This window comes from Pimephales promelas, chromosome 10, assembly GCF_988280905.1.
Source record: "Pimephales promelas chromosome 10, fPimPro1.hap1.1, whole genome shotgun sequence".
NCBI lineage: Eukaryota > Metazoa > Chordata > Actinopteri > Cypriniformes > Leuciscidae > Pimephales > Pimephales promelas.
Window position 1 is genome coordinate 35,746,238 of NC_142778.1, and position 18,450 is coordinate 35,764,687.

General features: G+C 36.3%; 1 protein-coding gene across 1 annotated transcript in view; it reads right to left on the bottom strand.

The window, feature by feature from the left end:
* Positions 1-3,899: 3,899 nt before the first annotated feature.
* plch1 (phospholipase C, eta 1) overlaps positions 3,900-18,450 on the bottom strand; it is a 107,281-nt gene continuing 92,730 nt past the window's right edge. The window contains exons 18-24 of the mRNA XM_089116547.1: positions 18,047-18,171; positions 17,047-17,131; positions 15,562-15,708; positions 14,874-14,953; positions 14,485-14,544; positions 11,879-12,236; positions 3,900-7,799 (exon numbers count right to left, since the gene is read on the bottom strand). Coding sequence (XP_088972673.1) covers positions 5,860-7,799; positions 11,879-12,236; positions 14,485-14,544; positions 14,874-14,953; positions 15,562-15,708; positions 17,047-17,131; positions 18,047-18,171 — 2,795 coding nt within the window. The 3' untranslated portion in view covers positions 3,900-5,859. The remainder of the gene's footprint in view (positions 7,800-11,878; positions 12,237-14,484; positions 14,545-14,873; positions 14,954-15,561; positions 15,709-17,046; positions 17,132-18,046; positions 18,172-18,450) is intronic.

Consider the following 18,450-nt stretch of genomic DNA (forward strand, 5'->3'; position numbering starts at 1 on the left):
ATAGCCACAAAATCTTTTTATATATATATGAGGGCTGTGCAAAAATTAATTGCGATTAATCGCATCCAAAATAAAAGTCTGTGTTTACATAATATATTTGTGCGTGCTGTATATAATTATTTTGTATATATGCATGTATATATTTAAGAAAATGTGTTATTCATATAAAATAGTTATATTTATATAATATAGATTATGTATATATATATATATATATATATATATAATTTAAGCGCAAATAACTCTTAAATATATACATGCATACAAAATAATTATATACAGCACACACAAATATATTATGTAAACACAGGCTTTTATTTTGGATGCGATTAATCACAATTAATTTTTGCACAGCCCTAATATATACAGTATATATATATCACATACTTAATGATTAGCTCAGTGTTGATTTTTAGTAATAAAAACATATCCATGTAAATATAGAAATGATTAAGCTTAACTGTCCCTCTTTACCAGTATTCACCCTATAACAAAAATACTAGGTTGTTTCAGTCCATGTTTGGGTCAAATTATGGACAAAAACAACTAACCCACTGTGATGACGTGGTCATCATAAAAGTTTTTTATATTTTAATTTTTTTAATGTATGTAGGCTACATTGATAACACTATACTTCGTTTTATATTAGAATGTTGTGAAAACAATATTGTGGATTTTATTTATTTTTTTGGTATTTAAGAAAATTGGGATTTGGGACACGAAAAGCATATTAACGTATAGTCTCGAGTCTCGTTCACCGCTACTGGGACTGGAGAAACCCGGAAAGTAAACATCAGGCCATTTTATCTTAACAGGAGAGCTTCCATGAATTACAAACAACATGCTATTCACTGTGGGATCCCAGGAAAGCTGGACATACGACTTTTAATGTATTAGGTTCTTTTGACAATTTAATCGTACAAGGTACAAAAGCTGTACAAAGTTTTCCCCTTACTTTGCATTGTACCTGAAATGTACGTATTATCAACGCGTTCTCATCCCAAAGCGCCATATAGGACGCTTTTGCAAAAGCGTAAATATCCAACGCACATGGCACCCTTTAACGTCTAATTAGACGCTTCGGTTAGGGTTAAGTTTAGGTAAGGTGTAGGGTAAGGGTTAGACCACTAGGGGGCGCCTTCTGCCCAAATATATCTGCGTCCCATTTCATGTGCGTTGGATATTTACGCTTTTGCAAAAGCGTCCTATATGGCGCTTTGGGATGAGAACGGGCTCGTATTATAAGGTGTACACGATGAAACGTCATCATGAGCCAGTCAGACAGCTTTTGCACCATTTTATATCTACTGTATATGAGTGTGTGTAAAGTTTTGGGCTCATGAACAAATGTATTTTTTTTAACATTCATGATGACCTCTACATAATATGACAACTAAATGTTTGCCCTGAGATGTTGATATTAAGTAGCCTAAGTTGGATTATTTGTGATTCACTGCTTTGTAAGCTGCTTTATACGAACTCATTTATTGATTTGGGCAAGAAAAAAGAAGCAGCTAAACTGGTTGCTTAAATAAATGAATATGGCAGTGGCTGCTAATGGAAAAAGATTGAGTTAGCTTACACTCACTCACATGTCTTCATTCAACATCTTCTGTCACATGCTTTTAAACCCTTTTACTGATTCCACATGGCTCACACATTCAGTCACTCATTATCTCTGCTTCACAGTGAAAGCATAAAGCGGCTCAAACGACACATTGCATAGGATTTTAAGGTTTTAATGATCAGGATGTACAGCATATGCATTTAAAAGCAGTGTTTACTTACACTATGCAGATATATGTATCATATAAATCAAGTGCATACTTTTCTTACCGTTGTATTTTTCCCTGTATGTGAATTATGTCTGCTGACTCTAATCACACACTGCATCTGTGGCCTTGACAATGGGACCAGTATTTCAGGCCATGGTCACATGAGTTATGACTTTAGTTTGGTCTGGTGTTTAGAAAGTCGTTAAATTTTAATATGAGCCAGTAATATGTTGATGTCTCATCTCATTAGGAAACTTCCCAAAATGTTTCTGCCAATAGTGACTGGTTAATTATGGGTATATATTATGATATATGATGGAGAGCTTTTGTCTTTGTTCTGTTATTATGTATGTATGTATGTAGTCTAATGTTTTTCTTGAGGTCCCTTCGACACATCTCGAGGGGTTTTCCTCTTTATTAAAATAAATTTTAATAAATAACAATTTGAATAATCAATGCATCATATTATATTTGAATATATACTGTATATATTAGGGCTGTCGAATCGATTAGTGATATATATATACATACACACAGACAAACTTTTATATTTTGACAGGCTGTTTTCTTTTTTGTGTATATAGGCTGTATGTATATATATATATATATATATTATTGAAATTTGGTGAGAGGCTGCATTCATTTGATATTCTGTGAATATTATTACAATTTAAATGAACTGTTTTCTATTTCAATATATTTTCCTGATGGTAATGCAGATATTTCAGCAGCAATTTCTCCAGATTTGGTCAAGAAAAAACATTCTTATTATATTATTATATTAGTTATTACTGATTAATATTTAGAAAAATATCAGAACAATAATGTTTAAAAAAAGCATAATTTTTTTTTGTAACAGAATTAATTTCCTTGCTGAATACAAGTTTTAGAATAAATAAATCTTACTGACCCCAATCTTCTGAACAGTGGTGTAAACGGAAGGCGGTATTACAAAGTATTTTAATAAAATAGTTTATATATAATAATGGCACTAATTTTCAATATAGGTCTGCATAGTAAAAAAGTATGTCCTATTACAGATTTATATTCGTTTCACTGTGGTGTGATTTCGTGTGAATGAGAAAAAATGTATAAATAACTCACGATCTTCCATCTGGGATATAACGTTACTAATGTAGTCTCCCCCTACTGGACGCAGCCACCCCCAACGTCAGCGGCGCGGGAGCATAAATAAAACACTGTCTGTAAACATTTCATACTTCAATCAACTTGCTCGGAAATTACATGTAAATACTGGAATATGTTGCTGTTTAAATGAGCAACAACGCAAACAGAGATACTTCACAAATATTAACTCACAAAATAAATAAATAGCCTAAAATCGTTAGCCCTGTTCCGAAAGGGGTTCATGGGAAATGTAGTTTTTAGAGTTCAAGAATAATAAGACTTTTCTGAGGGGATAGTTTCGAATAAAACTACAACTCCCGTGCATCTTCCTTTCGGACATGTCTTTTTGTACTTTGTACTTTTGGTGAAAAATAAATGCCGTGAAGTTGAATGCTTTATTTTTATTCAACCAGAGTAAAAATAAAAGTAACACAATTTATTTATTGTAAAGTATACAAAACGGGTTTTTTTCTCTTTCAAAATAATGAATTTCAGATCACTAGGCTATAGGTCTAGTTCTTGAAAATGTACTTGTAACACTCGAGTAATTAGTGATTTTACGAACACATTGAGAGTAAAACAACGTTAATGTTGTAGTTTTTAATCTCATTCAGTAGTTAGCCTATTGATTATCCAAAAGAACTATCTTAGTCCTAAAATTGATATTTCCAACTGATTAGTTAATCTTGTTTCCATATTAGTAGCTGAATGAACGGCTCGTTTTCCTGCAATACTTCCAGCAGTTACCTATTAATTTGATAGACCATTATTCTAAATTGTAATCACTGTTTTTGTGTTTGCATAAAGAAATGTGTGTTTGCCCCTAGGAGGTAAATGTGTGTCATGGCCAGTCAAACTCACCTTTTTTCTGTGATAATGCCAAAACAAGTAGCAAATCAAGTGATGATGAGAGATAAAAATAGACAAATAAATTACACATAGTAGAGGGGCAGATAAGAGAGACCACACACACAAAACAATATTTTACCTCATAGCAAACATTTCATAATTTTATTGCATTGGTAAGAAAATGCTTACACTCATCTCGGATGAGCAACAATAAAAAGAACAACAGACTAGATGCATTTAAGCACAGAATAATTGAAAAAAAAGAGAAAAGTTTTGTCTCTTTAAAAAGAAAAGTAACATTTTTTTGCTCTCTGTATCAAATCAATTATAAAAATAAAACTTTAACCATAGAATATGAAGAAGAGTTTCAAACTTCTTTAAATTCATGACTAATAGTAAGCAAGCAAGTCAGAGCAAGCAGGTAAATGTGCTGTATTGCATTCAATACAACAGAATCATTCTGTGCAAAATCAGAGCACAGCATCTACAGGTCTGTGCATAGTCATGCTGAAAACGCTTCACATGCAAAAGAAAAACATCACAATAATCGAACTTTAAGTAGTGCTTTGAGGATTTACCAACATAGTATGTACAGACTACACAGACATACAAATAACACACTATGCCGGAAGACTGAATAAAAAGAGAAGCCCCTTCAATGACTGCCGACAACAACCAAAAAGTCTCCAAGAAATTCAATATTATGAAGCTGCAGACTCAGTCCCAGCATTCTCAGACCCCTCGTTTTTCAAACACAGCGCCTCCTGCTGTTCAAAAGATCGCATAACACCCACACACAGAGTACAGCGCACGCTTATCCAAATGCAATTAATAGGATGCAATATTACGGTCTCCAAATAAATTATACAATAAATATTTTTGTTCCCTGCTTAATGCATGTGCCAAAAAAAACCTCATTGTTACTGATGGAAGGGATACGAACTATCTTCTGAAAAATAGTAGGCCTATGTGATATTATATTGCTACAATGTTTTTTTTAATATATTTTTTATTCAAATACCAATTTTTCTTTCAGTTCAACCTATAATGGTCTAATTAACATTACCATGATAACATTACAGAGTCTGTTTTTTGATATTTTGAATGCGAAGGAAAACAAATCAGAATAGACACAACACCAATAATAAACAATTCTGTACTTTATTTAATGATCACCTAAACATCATCTTTACTTTTCGTCTTCAATTGCATTAAAAAAACTCATTTATAAGGTTCCGCCTCAAAAACATAGCATTTAACTATGAAACATGATTGATGGATACATGTTGATAGAATTTGGTATCTATATTTAGGCAAATTTATATTTTATTTTGTTTTTTTTTAAAATGTATTATTATTATTTTTTCTCTATTATTTTTTTAATGTATTCAGTTTTTGTCTATGTCCTCCTTTCATTATATTGTGTTGTATGAGTCTTGCTTAATTTTTCGGAAGGAAAGTGTGTGTGTTTAAATTTTCTGAAAAATCAGTAAAATGTTAATAATTTTTTTAATGATTAATACATTTTTACAAAATGTAAAAAAAATAAAAAAATAAATAAAATAATTTATAAGTCACTTTGCAAAATCATAAAATGGACATAAAAGTCCAAGGTTAAACGCTAACGTTAGCTATCAAAATATTTTCGGGGGGAAGAGGGCGAAAAAACATACACTAACGGCTCAAATCTTGTTACAAACTATCTTTACAAATATTAAATGGACTATTCATATGTTGTATCGATGAGAGAAAAATAAATCAAACGAGTAGGCTACTAAAATTGAAGATAGCCTACTCACGTTTCGGCTTAAGTTCTTCACTTCTTCATCCGATACAATTCGATAGGAGGCGCTGTCTCGGAAAAACGAGGGGTCTGAGAATGCGGGACTGTAGATGCACGTCTCCGAGTCTGCAGCTTCATGCTACTCAAGAAATTTCCATCACAGATATTTTTTCACCTTGAGACAACACACATTTTTAACAACATATTTTTTCAAGCATGACAGGGATCACATGTATATAAAATAATTAGATAGGAGACGGTGTTATATGGTATATGTACACAGTTCTGGAAGTGTCCTGCTACATGAAATACATGCACAGTAGGTCAAAGCCTAAGCAGGAAGAAGACCTCGGGTTCTGAAGGGTTGGAGAAGTCAGGTACAGAGTCGTCGTTGTAGTAGCGATCTCCGTATCCGTATCCGTAGCGTAGCGAGGTGCACGATCCCTCAGGCAAGCCTCGGGCATCGGGACTCAGTCGATCCAGGTAACCGGCGATATAAGAGCCTGTAGAGTGCCTGTTTGGAGGAGGATTTTGACAGGACTTATTGCGGAGAACTACTTCCATGGCACTCTGGTGTTTGGAGGCCTCCTGTTGTCTTTCACGCGCACGACTGGCTATATGACGTACACGACTTTGACTGCGGCTTGACAGTCGCCTTGACAGAAATGGAGGAGGGTCTTCATGATCATCGACAGAGCTTTGAGGAACCAGAGGGAGCACTGACAGAGGTTTCGGGGCCGGTTGAGAACAAGAAGGGAGGGGACGCGTATAATCTTCATGTTCTAACGTCACAAGCTTGCGAAGCTGCTCAGTCAAGGGATCGGTGGACTTGGGACGACCGGACAAACCACACATCCGTCTTTGGTCTCGCATCGCGGGAGTGACAAAACTTCGGCTGATCGACTTGTACTTGCTCTGAAAGTTGCACGAGATGTCCTCGGAGGTCAGGTCTCCCAGGCTCTTGGACTTGGAAGAAGCAACTGGGGAGAGTCCGTTGAGGATCTGAGGAGGTACGGGAAAGACTTGGCTGTGTGGAGTTGGCTCTGAAATCGTGACAGGTGTGTATAACAACGTACGGCAGCCTTGAGTCTTCACAAGACATTCTGAGGGCGAAGAGCTTTTGTGGAAATGCTCGTCCCTGCTGAACAAGCTGTTTCGTTTCTCCTGTGTCTTCGCCTCTGTGGGATCTGTTCTGTGACTTCCGATGTCATTATAACAGGTAAACTTCCTTGGCTGGGATTTTCCGGTCAGGTGGGTGCTAGAGAACAGATTTTGGTTTGTGGAGTATGAGTGAACAGGAGAGGGTTCGAAATCTCGATTCGAAGGGGTCAATGTGTTGTCTAAGGGATCCTCGTCCACATTGATCTCCACCTCCATCAGACTGCTGCTTACTGAGTCCTGGCACAGCAAGAAGCGGTCTGAAGCTGTGCTGTTAAACGAGGTTTCTCTGTAACCTTCGCAGTTCCCGAAGGAACCAGTGGATTGGCTATAGCTTTGCTTTAGATTTCCACGTACGGACCATTCTGGAGGCATCTTGATGGGTCCCTTGCGGACCGCAGGAGAGTCGAATAAGATGTTTTTAGACACAGGAGAAAGCACCTCCTCATCCAAGATGGTGAAGACTTCAGGTTCGGTTGTTTCGGGACTGGAAGGTCTCGCGGTTGTGACTTCTTTTAGAGGCGTGCTGGAAAGCGTCTTGTTGAGATGGGAGTATTTCAGAGGTTGCTCAGAAGTGAGCTCAAATTGGCCAATCAGAGCAGAGATTGAGCCACAGGTGTCGTACTCGTTATCTAGCGAGACGGCGTCAATAAGGCGAGAGAGAGCGCTGTCCTGAAGGGACGCTTGACTCTTCGAGTCTTGCAGATCCATTCTAGGAGGGTGCGAATTGGTGAAGGTACCTGAAGAAGAGGAAGTGGAATACGTGGCCGCTTTCGGTGGAGAAAATTCTCCTTCACTCTGTAAGCCACCGTTATTACGTCGATCTGAAGGACTTGACCAGTGGTCTGTTGGCCCTTTGGAAGAACATAATTGATCTGCTTCAGTCTGGGTGAGACCACATCTTGAATGTCCTTGATGGGAATCACTCAGACCTTCCCTACTGCCCACAACGACCAGGTAAGGAGTTTCTTTAGTATCTTTGGGCTCAGTGTTACAGTCTGGAACGGGGTCAGCAGAAAACGAATGTTCATCAGGCTCTTTGAAGGCTGACGTTTCGAAGAGAAGATCCACTGAGATGGATCTGGGTTTCTCATGGAGGAAGGAATCTGTGGAAGACAGATGATTGTCAGATACGTCCATAAATACAAATAAAAAAAACATCCTCACAGATCAAATTCCAGCACGAAACTTTGTACACCAGACAAATGAGATGTACCACCAAGTACGACGGTGAGAAGGACGTTTGATGATGGCACGGGGAACATTGAGTCTTTTTGAAAAGCTTTATTTTTCCAAAAGCTTTGATGGGTTAAGTTGTGCGATGGCTTAACACTGAAATGTTTTTGGGTGAGTCGACCTGAGTATGGCTTGTGGATTACCTGCAGGGGTTTTCCTAGTCAGTTTTCTACTATAGAGAAGCACAACAGAACAAGACAAAGGCAAGTTAAGGTATTCAAGAAAGAAAAGTCTGAATACGTCAAAGGGACCAGCAGAACTAAATGCAATACTTAAAAGAAAATTCTGTCAGCAATTTCTCACCCTCTTGTCGTTCCAAACACTAATGGTGCGTTCACACCAGGCGCGAATGATTTCAATGTTAAGTCAATGCAAAGACGCGTTACGCGCGTAAAAATTCCTGCGGCGCGAATGAGGTGTAGAGCACGGCGCGTAAGACGCGAATATGTCTCGTTTGCACGAATGGCGCGAATTGAGCGTCTGGCGCATTAAGCGTGAATGATTTAGTTAGTGCTATTTGTGCATTCACGCGTTTGACGCGAATTCGTGTCTGCCGCCCGAGTTGAAAAATCTGAACTTTGGCGTTAATTCACGCCGCGTTAACCAATCAGGAGCCTAGCTGCTTGCTCACGTGGTGAAGTATCTGGATGCTTTAATAAATTATTTTGTAATATGACTAAATGCATGGTGGGATTATGCACAACAAAGCAAATACTGTATTTTATCACTTAAAACTTTATTTCTTTATACGAGACATGTTCATTTTGTATTGAATGTTATTCATTCCATATCAAGATTATATGAAATATTATTATGATGTAAAGACAACCAACAAACATGTGCATAAGTTCGTGTCTGGACGTGAGAGAGAAAATAATCACAGGCAGTGTTGTACTGTAATTTAATTACTTTTCCCTTGAAAATGTAAAGTAAGGGATTACTCTTCATTTATCAGTAATTTAATTACAGTTACTTCTGATGTAATTGAGGTAGCCTAAATACTGTGTATAGATCAATCCGATCTCACAGCGATTCGTATGCATTTTATGAGGCGTCTAAATTGTACGACCGCACTCGTACAAATTCATATGAATTATTGTCAAATATGTATGGAAAAAGTGTGAAATTTCATTAGATCAGACATAAAACAAACAATAGTGGGTTTAACATCAAAATGTATTGTCTGATGTTAAAAAGTATGTTTTTATAATGTAACCTTCGTCTGTTTAGGGATAATTTATGCAATTTTATAGTATTTATTTGAAACAATTAAAACAGATTCATGTTCATCCTTGTATTATTCAGCTGGTTGAGATTGATGTGGGATTTTAAAAGTAATTAGTAATTAAAAGTAATTAAATACTTTTTAGAGAGAGTAATTAGTACAGTAATCTAATTACACTGTTGAAGAGGTAATTAGTAACTAGTAATTCATTCCTTTTTTAGAGTAACTTACCCAACACTGATCACAGGCTAGGTTAATAACTTTTGAAGGCTGGCTCTATTTATCATGAAAACAAAAATAAATAACAGCTAGATTAGGTGAATGAGGGCGAGGGTGATCGCTCCGATGCGGGACAACAGGTCATCAAACTGGGCGCGTGACAGGCGGAAGTACCGCTGACAGCGGCCGTCATCCAGCGTAGCTCCTGGAGCGAGCAAATGGTGAAACTCGCCAAACGGTTCTAGTGATGGGAAGTTCGGATCATTTTACTGATTCGGATCTTTGAGTCTCGTTCAGTAAAATGAACGAATCTTTTATCGAGTCATTTCGTTCATTTCGGTCATTTCATAATTATATAATTAAAATGTCATGTTAAATATCCCATACATCTAGTACTTACGAAAATCTTAATTACATTTGTAAAAATAACATAATAGGGTAATGCAGCCAAAGCCAAAAGCAACTGAAATAACTGTAACGTTAGCTATTAATTAGTTGCTGGGTCTCAAGTTCAGGCTATTGCAGTGATGTGTCGTTCGTGAACGATTCGTTCATTTTGAGCGAATCTTTAATATGACTCGGGACTATCGAGTTGTCTCAGGGAGTGATTCGTTCATCTTGTGTTACCCGCGCATGCGCATTGCGCAACATATGGATTCTGAATCTGTACTGGAAACAGAAATGATTAGTTCATCTCTCGAGTCTCGAGTCCGAGTCTTTCCTTCTTCCTGTCAGTCCCATTGAGCCTATGCTGTCAGACCACCGGAAAGAGGAATGATTAGTTCGTTTGAGTCTTCGGGTTTGAGTCCTTCGTTCTTTAGTCACGTGAATTGTCACCGTATTGAAAACTTTTTACAAACTAATTCACAAACCTTTTACAAACGGCTCCGAAAGGTCCGGTGGACACAAATATACGGCGACGATGATCTCCACGCCGCTGTTCTGCTCTCCAGGGTAAACACAGAGCGGTAACTCTCTCGATGAATGCTCAATCGACATAAAAACAATGGCCGCCAACGGATTTCGATTCTGACGCGCGTACATTTCGCTTCAAACTTTTGTTTTTACCCTCTTGACACGCGAATTAACACAAAGTGGTCAAGCGTCAAACTAAACGCGTCAGGCGCGAATTTGACGCGCTATTCGCGTTCGGTGTGAACGCAGTTTCGTTCTTCTTCAGAACACAAATGAAGATCTTTTTGATGAAATCTGAGATTTTTGATGCTTCAAAAAGATCATAGAGTGATTGTAAAACCAATCCATATGTGGTTTAGTAAAAAAAAAAATCTGAAGAGACACAATGATTAAGTTAATAGACTGAATTTAGGCTTTTATTCACATTTAAACATTGATCAGTGAACATACCGAACAGAGCAAGGCGAGCATTTGTGCTTATAAACCGTAAACTTTTGAATTTATTTTTGAAATGACCCATGGTTTCGCTAGATAAGACCCTTATTCATCGTCTGGTGTCGTTTAAAGCCCTTTGAAGCTGCACTGAAACTCTCATTTGGAGCTTGAACCGTTTGGACCCCATTGAAGTCCATTATATGGAGAAAATCCTGAAAAACCTTAATTTCTTTTTGACTGAAGAAAGAAAGACATGGACATCTTGGATGACATGGGGGTGAGTAAATTATCAGCAAAAGTTTTTTTTAAAGTGAACTACTCCTTTAAACAGAGGCCGGGTCTGTTTTTTAGTTTCGGGTTGTATTCAATCTTCCAAAACCCGTCAGATTGTCCGCTTTTTGGTGGCTGCCAAAGAAAATTCACAAGCAAAAAACACCAGCGCTGTTTTGCTCTCTCTCCCTCGCGTGTATTAATCAAAGTCAATCCTTTAAAACCGGACTTTATTTACCCAAACCTGCAGCCACACCAGCTGTGTAAAAGAGACAGGCGTCTTTTTGGGACTCGGCTATTATTTGAAGTTTTACGGTAAACGCAAGCTCAACCGAACCAGCTTGATGCACGGGAACGATCCTCATTGGTTCGCACTCCAAGCAAACGTGTCGTTTATCACAACTGATGTGCGAGTTGATGAATGTTTATATGCGAATAAAAGCCTAAATTCAATCTGTTTGGTCTAAACCGCTTAATTCATATCGATTAGTTTTACGATCTCCACGAACTTTATGAAGCGTCTACGATTCAGTTGTGTAGCTGTCAATGGAGGGACAGAAAGCTCATCTTCATTTGTGTTCTCACAGGTGAATAATTGATGACAGAATTGTAATTTCTGGGTGAACTATCCCTTTAAAAGGACTGTGAAACAATAGAGAGCATGTGAAAATTTTACATAAACAATGAAATTATTAATAGAAGTTAAATAATAGACGATGTGCAGTTTTCTTCTCTGAGAGAGGATAGCGAAAGCTTTCTTATCACAAAGGTGCTGTAGTGTTATATGATCACTCTAATTATGCCTTATAGCTATAATACATTGTGTAACAGCTCATTCGGATTCATTAGGACACAGTCCCAAAGGGAATGTTATAAGCAACTGACCAATGATTGTGTCGACTCCAGGATCAGACCCTTCCCTATCTGGAGTGGACAGGCTGAGGTGAGTGTTCAGGAGCTTATCCAGTGGCATTGATGCTGGGCGGTGTTGAAGAGCTCTTCTGTTCCCCGCTCTCCTCTCAACATAAGTGGACTGAGAGTCCCCAACACTATGCTTTCTGTCATATGTGGCTTCGGCCAATGGCATCTTGGTCTTTTTGCGGCCCTTGGCAGGCGCGCTGGCCGTCCTCCGGAGGAGATGGTCGGTTATGGATCGTTTCCGAGGTGGAACGCCGATATTTGTGTCCACTGAGGACTTGGAGCTCCTATTAAATAAGCCTCGGAAACCCCGCAGCTGACGGCCCTGAGAAACCCACAGGGATAAAAAAAACAAATCAGAAGATTATCTTAAGACATTTATAAAAATGCTACACATATGGACGAACCCTACCGTTGAGTTTAATTTTGGTAACACTTTACTTGAAGGGGTCATATGTTATGAATATGAAGGAAGTTTTATGCATGTTTGTGACAACTGTTCGCTCAATTATGACATTTTGAATGCAAATATGACATTGTTTGAGATGTATTTGTCATGACATCTTGACATAAACCAATACATCATAACCTGTCAGTGTCTTTGTCATGACAACTAAGACAACAAAACATGACATAGCAGATTAATGATCAAACTTAAGAAAGCAGCTAGCTTTATTGGTTAACATTACATTAAACTGTCAGGTGGTTGGGTTTGAAATTGGCTGTCATGAAGCCATTATAACTTTTTAATGACAAATTCAATTAGTACCACTAGTCGAGGTCACAAGAAATATTCATGACACAGTTATAATGCCTCATGACAGCCAATGTCAAAGCCAAACACATGATACACGTAGTTTAACTTTAACTTCAAGACACTGACAGGTTATGATGTATTGGTTTATGTCAAGTTATCATAACAAAGACATCTTAAACAATGTCATATTTGCATTCAAAATGTCATTATTGAGCGAAAGACACTTAAAGACAGTTGTCATTAACATGCATAAAACTTCCTTCATATTCAAGACATATTTTTTAAAAACCTAACAGTTGGGTTTGTCCATATTTGACCCAAACATGGGTTGAAACAACCCAGCATTTTTTGAAGTGAGAGAATGATTGATGCAGTTTAATTTTTAATCCTAATATGATACATTATTATTTGTGAAAAAGGGCAAAATGTGTGATGCCAACCTATTTTTTATTATTTTTAATTGACATGATTTTATGGTACGGAGGCGTATTGCATTCACTTGAAGAAAAAAAAAATCTACTCTGTTTTTCTGAATTAACGAGTTAATTTTTCATGAGAAAAAAAATTGCTCTGTTTTTCTGAATTAACGAGTGAATTTCTCATGAGAAAAAAAAGTTTTTTGCTCTGTTTTTCTGAATTAATTAGTTAATTTTTCATGAGAAAAAAATATTTTGCTCTGTTTTTCTGAATTAATGAGTTAATTTTTCATGAGAAAAAAATATTTTGCTCTGTTTTTTACTGAATTAACGAGTTAATTTTTCATGGATTTTTTTTTTTTTGCTCTGTTTTTATGAATTAACTCGTTAATTCAGAAAAACGGAGCAAAAACTTTTTTTCTCACGAAAAATTAACTCATTAATTCAGAAAAACAGAGCAAAAAAAATTTCTCATGAAAAATTAACTCATTAATTCAGAAAAGCAGAGCAATTTTTTTTTCTCATGAAAAATGAACTCGTTAATTTAGAAAAACAGAGTAGATTTTTTTCTTCAAGTGAATGCAATACGCCTCCGTATTATGGTGACTTATTGGTACACTGTAAAAAATATTGTTGGTTTAACTTAAAAAAGTAAGTAACCTGGTTGCCTTAAAATTTTAAGTTGATTGAACTGGAAAAAGTGAGTTAATACAATCATCAGAAACTCAAAATAATAAGTTATCTCGATTCTCAACTAAATAAGTTATTTAAATCGATTTGACAAAAGAAAAAATGTTGTGATAACAAATCTTGAAAATATTTTTTTTTACAGTGTACTGGTGGTGGTAACATATGATTAAAAAAAAAGTCCCTTGTAGTAAAATATAGTCAATACAAAGAAATGAGGAAGTTGTTGCTGCAAAACCTACAAACATTTGATATTTCTGAAAATCCCAGGATGTCTTTGTGATAAACCTGATGGAGTTGTACAGTCACACACACACCAATTGTTGGGTCTCCAAGTTAAATCAAACCATAATCAGAGACAATAACAATACATACATGCAATGTCACGTTCATTTCCAACAGTCAACTTCAACATAATCACACAACGACAATCTTTGACAGACACACACTTCTGCTCCTGTGCAAACTGCATTACTGGCTACATCCAACAGATGGCAGCATATTCTTTTGAATCATTCAACCATCTCATTTCAAGCCTTCAAGCCTTCAAAATGTGATTATTTCACAGGAAGCAACAAAACAGAATTACTTGCAAAATAAAAACGAGGACAAAACGTATCCATACAACGGCACATTTAGTGTTCACTGACCAAGAACGACACATTAGTAGACGCTCATGCAGTATCATGCAGTGCACTACATATCCAGGGTACCTTATTAGCTCCTAGCAAGTGCATTATGGTATAGCTTGGGTTGAGGACTAAAGGACTCCACTGGAAAGTAAAAAGGTTGGAGGAACTTCAATAAAATGTCGACGGGGGGAAATATGAATAAAAATATCCCGTTTTTTAGATGGAAATGAGAACCAAATGTCACGTTTGTTTACACGGCAGTAGAAATGGCCAGAAACAACAGCTTGTTGAGCTTTTTTACACCTTTTAATTTAACCAAAGCACCACCGCTCCTGCCGCCTTAGTTATCAATAGGAACAAATCGAATTATTAAATGTACAAACTAGTGTTGAATTTAAATTGGTAACATGCCCAGTGGAAATCTTTATCAAACTGATGAGGTTCAGTTGTGTGTGTGTTCATGAGCTCACCTTGCCATAGATGTCATGCACTGTGATATGAACAAAAATGGATGCCTCTGTCATTCCCTCCAAATAAACGTGTCTGTATCCTGAGGGAAAGAGATGATTGAAAATGGGATTGAAGAAATGGATTTACATTTATTTACTAATGACCCTGAACCCTTCATCATCATGGTCTTTTTAATCTGCTTATATTAGTTATTTAATAAGCTGATAATGGGACTGCTGTACTGAATGTACAGTACATAGTTGTTTATTAAACTGCAATCACTTTTATGTCCCAGAGGCGAGTTTACTGCAACAGTTCCCATAAAAACGCTGCAAAATAATGGAAATGTGATGCATGCTACAGTAGGTAATTAAAGGGAAACAAAATAATCATTAAAATGCAAAAATAATTTTCAATAACATATTGGATATGCATTTCTACACAACCAACAAATCAGCCACAGGTTATTTTAAAAGTTAGTTGACTAGTTTTTCAAGGAGACAACAGTGTCAGTGAAGAACATGTTTTGATGAAATGGCACATATGAAGTCTAAATGTAAAACATTATTTGCTGATCCAGAAAAATTACAGTTTAGAATTTTTTTTGCACTTTTAGAGGACGAATTCAATACAGTTTTGTGTGTAAAAAGTGTTTAATTTAATTTTAAAGTGTCCAAGAAACACCCAGATGTACTGTATATGTTTTACCTGGCATGAGACTGCTGAAAGCCACGGTCCTCTGACCCACAAAATCTCGTCCAATGGGGTCGTGATCCCAGACCAGGAAGCGCACAAGAGCCACATCAGGCATGTGAAGAGTGAAGGACAGAGTCTCTTCCCACACAGGGTTAAATCCTGCATTACCAATCACAGCAAAGGTTAACGCCGCCTAACGCTCAAACGCGCTCAACAAAACCCTGCACTCTCAGGAAAAAAGGTACAAAAGCTGTCACTGCCAAGCTGTCACTACCTTTTCAAAAGGTACACTTTTGTACCTAAAGGGTGCATATTAGTACATTAATGGTACATATTAAAATGTTCACACTTAAAATGTACATGTTAACACTTAAAATGTACATATTAACATCTAAAATTTACATATTAGCACCTAAAATGTACATAATAACACTTAAAATGTACATATTAACAATTAAAATGTGTATATTAGCACCTAAAAAGTACATATTGGCACCTAAAATGTACATATTAACACTTAAATTGTACATACAGTATTAGCACCTAAAGTGTACATATTAACAACTAAAATGTACATATTAGCACCTAAAATGTACATATTAACACCTAAAATGTACATATTAACACTTAAAAATTTCAGATTAACACTTAAAATGTACATATTAGCACCTAAAATGTACATATTAACACTTAAAATGTACATATTAGCACCTAATATGTATATATTATCACTTAAAATGTACATATTAACACTTAAAATGTACAGATTAGCACCTAAAATGTACATATTAACACTTAAAATGTACATATTAGCACCTAAAATGTACATATTAACACCTAAAATGTACATATTAACACTTAAAATGTACATATTAGCACCTAAAATGTACATATTAACACTTAAAATGTACATATTAGCACCTAAAATGTACATATTAACACCTAAAATGTACATATTAGCACCTAAAATGTACATATAAACAACTAAAATGTACATATTAACACTTAAAATGTACATATTAGCACCTAAAATGTACATATTAACACCTAAAATGTACATATTAACACCTAAAATGTACATATTAACACTTAAAATGTACATATTAGCACCTAAAATGTACATATTAACACCTAAAATGTACATATTAACACCTAAAATGTACATATTAACACTTAAAATGTACATATTAGCACCTAAAATGTACATATTAACACTTAAAATGTACATATTAGCACCTAAAATGTACATATTAACACCTAAAATGTACATATTAACACTTAAAATGTACATATTAGCACCTAAAATGTACATATTAACACCTAAAATGTACATATTAACACTTAAATGTACATATTAGCACCTAAAATGTACATATTAACACCTAAAATGTACATATTAGGACCTAAAATAGACAAAAGTGTACCTTTCGAAAAGGTAAAGCCCCAGTGACAGCTTTCGTACCTTTTTTCTGAGAGTGTGGACTCGTGAAGCCTTACCGTTATCATCCACAACCCTGGTCTGTTCTTTACAGCAATCAACCGGAAGACCAATAATCTCCACCTCAACGAAAGGATCAATGATCTGTGAATGAAACCGATACATTCATTGCATTGTACTCTTCTGAACCCAATCCACCTTATTCCCGATGAGCTTACTGCGTTATGAAGTATGGCTGGACACATCCATTCAAAAAGACTCATTTCAAATCATAATGTTGCCCTACAGAATAATAAAGCTGATCCGTTTTATTTTCACACATCGTGAGAATAACGTAACACTTGGTATTTTAACATGACATGTTATAACTCGTTTCAGTTGCTGTATCTTTTCCTCATGATTATTTAATTTTTTCCCTTTGTATTTCGTTTTAATTTGTGGTCTTGTTCTTCTCATGATTTAATTTACGATATATCCCATTAATAATTCACTGGAATACACAAATAATCTAAAATAAAACGTATAATTGCATTAATAGAGTCTTTCACTGATTGTTCACAGCTTAACAGAAGTTACACCCATAATTCGCGTCATAGGAATCAAAGATATCCATAATAAAGGCTAGATGTCTCGTCCGATGGAGTTCGACGTCCGCTCTGGCGGCCATCTTGCCACAGTCAGCTCGCTCACACGTAACATTGTGTTTTAATGGAGCATGTCCTTTATAAATAACCACAACTTGCTCAATTTTCTACCGATTTTCAAACGGTTTGGTTTGTTATAAACGTCAGAGATGTAGTTATGACACTGCACACTTCTGTACAATAAGTGTGTGAATTATAGCCACGTTAATAACGTTTGTAAGAAACCAAACCGTTTGTAATCCGTCAAGATTTCAACGAGATAGTTCGTGCCGATCACTCATCTTACATCAGAGCCCGCCAGAAAGCTTGCCTGTGACAAGATGGCCGCCGGTGATGACGATAGAGACTCCGCCGTAAGACATCTAGCCTTATGGATATCTATGGTAGGAATGATGTGGACAGGAGATGAACTTACCTCTCCACGGTCTCCCAGCATTGAGTCCGGGGGTTTGGGCAGCTGCTGTCCACTAATGATCTTTATCACCAGCTGTTTCTTAGGATTTGCAGGGAGCGGATCCTCATTCAGCGGGTTAAAGGCTCCTGGTACAGATTTTCAGAGAACAGAAGTGCTTGACTTCTGACAAAGCATAGTAGTTGTGCATTGATTTAACAGCACTTTCTATAAATTCCATACAAAAACGGTGCAATTTGAGTGCACTTGAGATACATTTGCATAAAACTAAGGAATTAGTGATTAGAACAAATGTGAACAATTGCAACCCTTGACACTCAATGGATACCAGGTAGAAAAAGTCATTTTCTAGAACATTCATAGATAGTGGAAATGTGTATTATGTTTTTAAAAAGGCAATGCAGAGA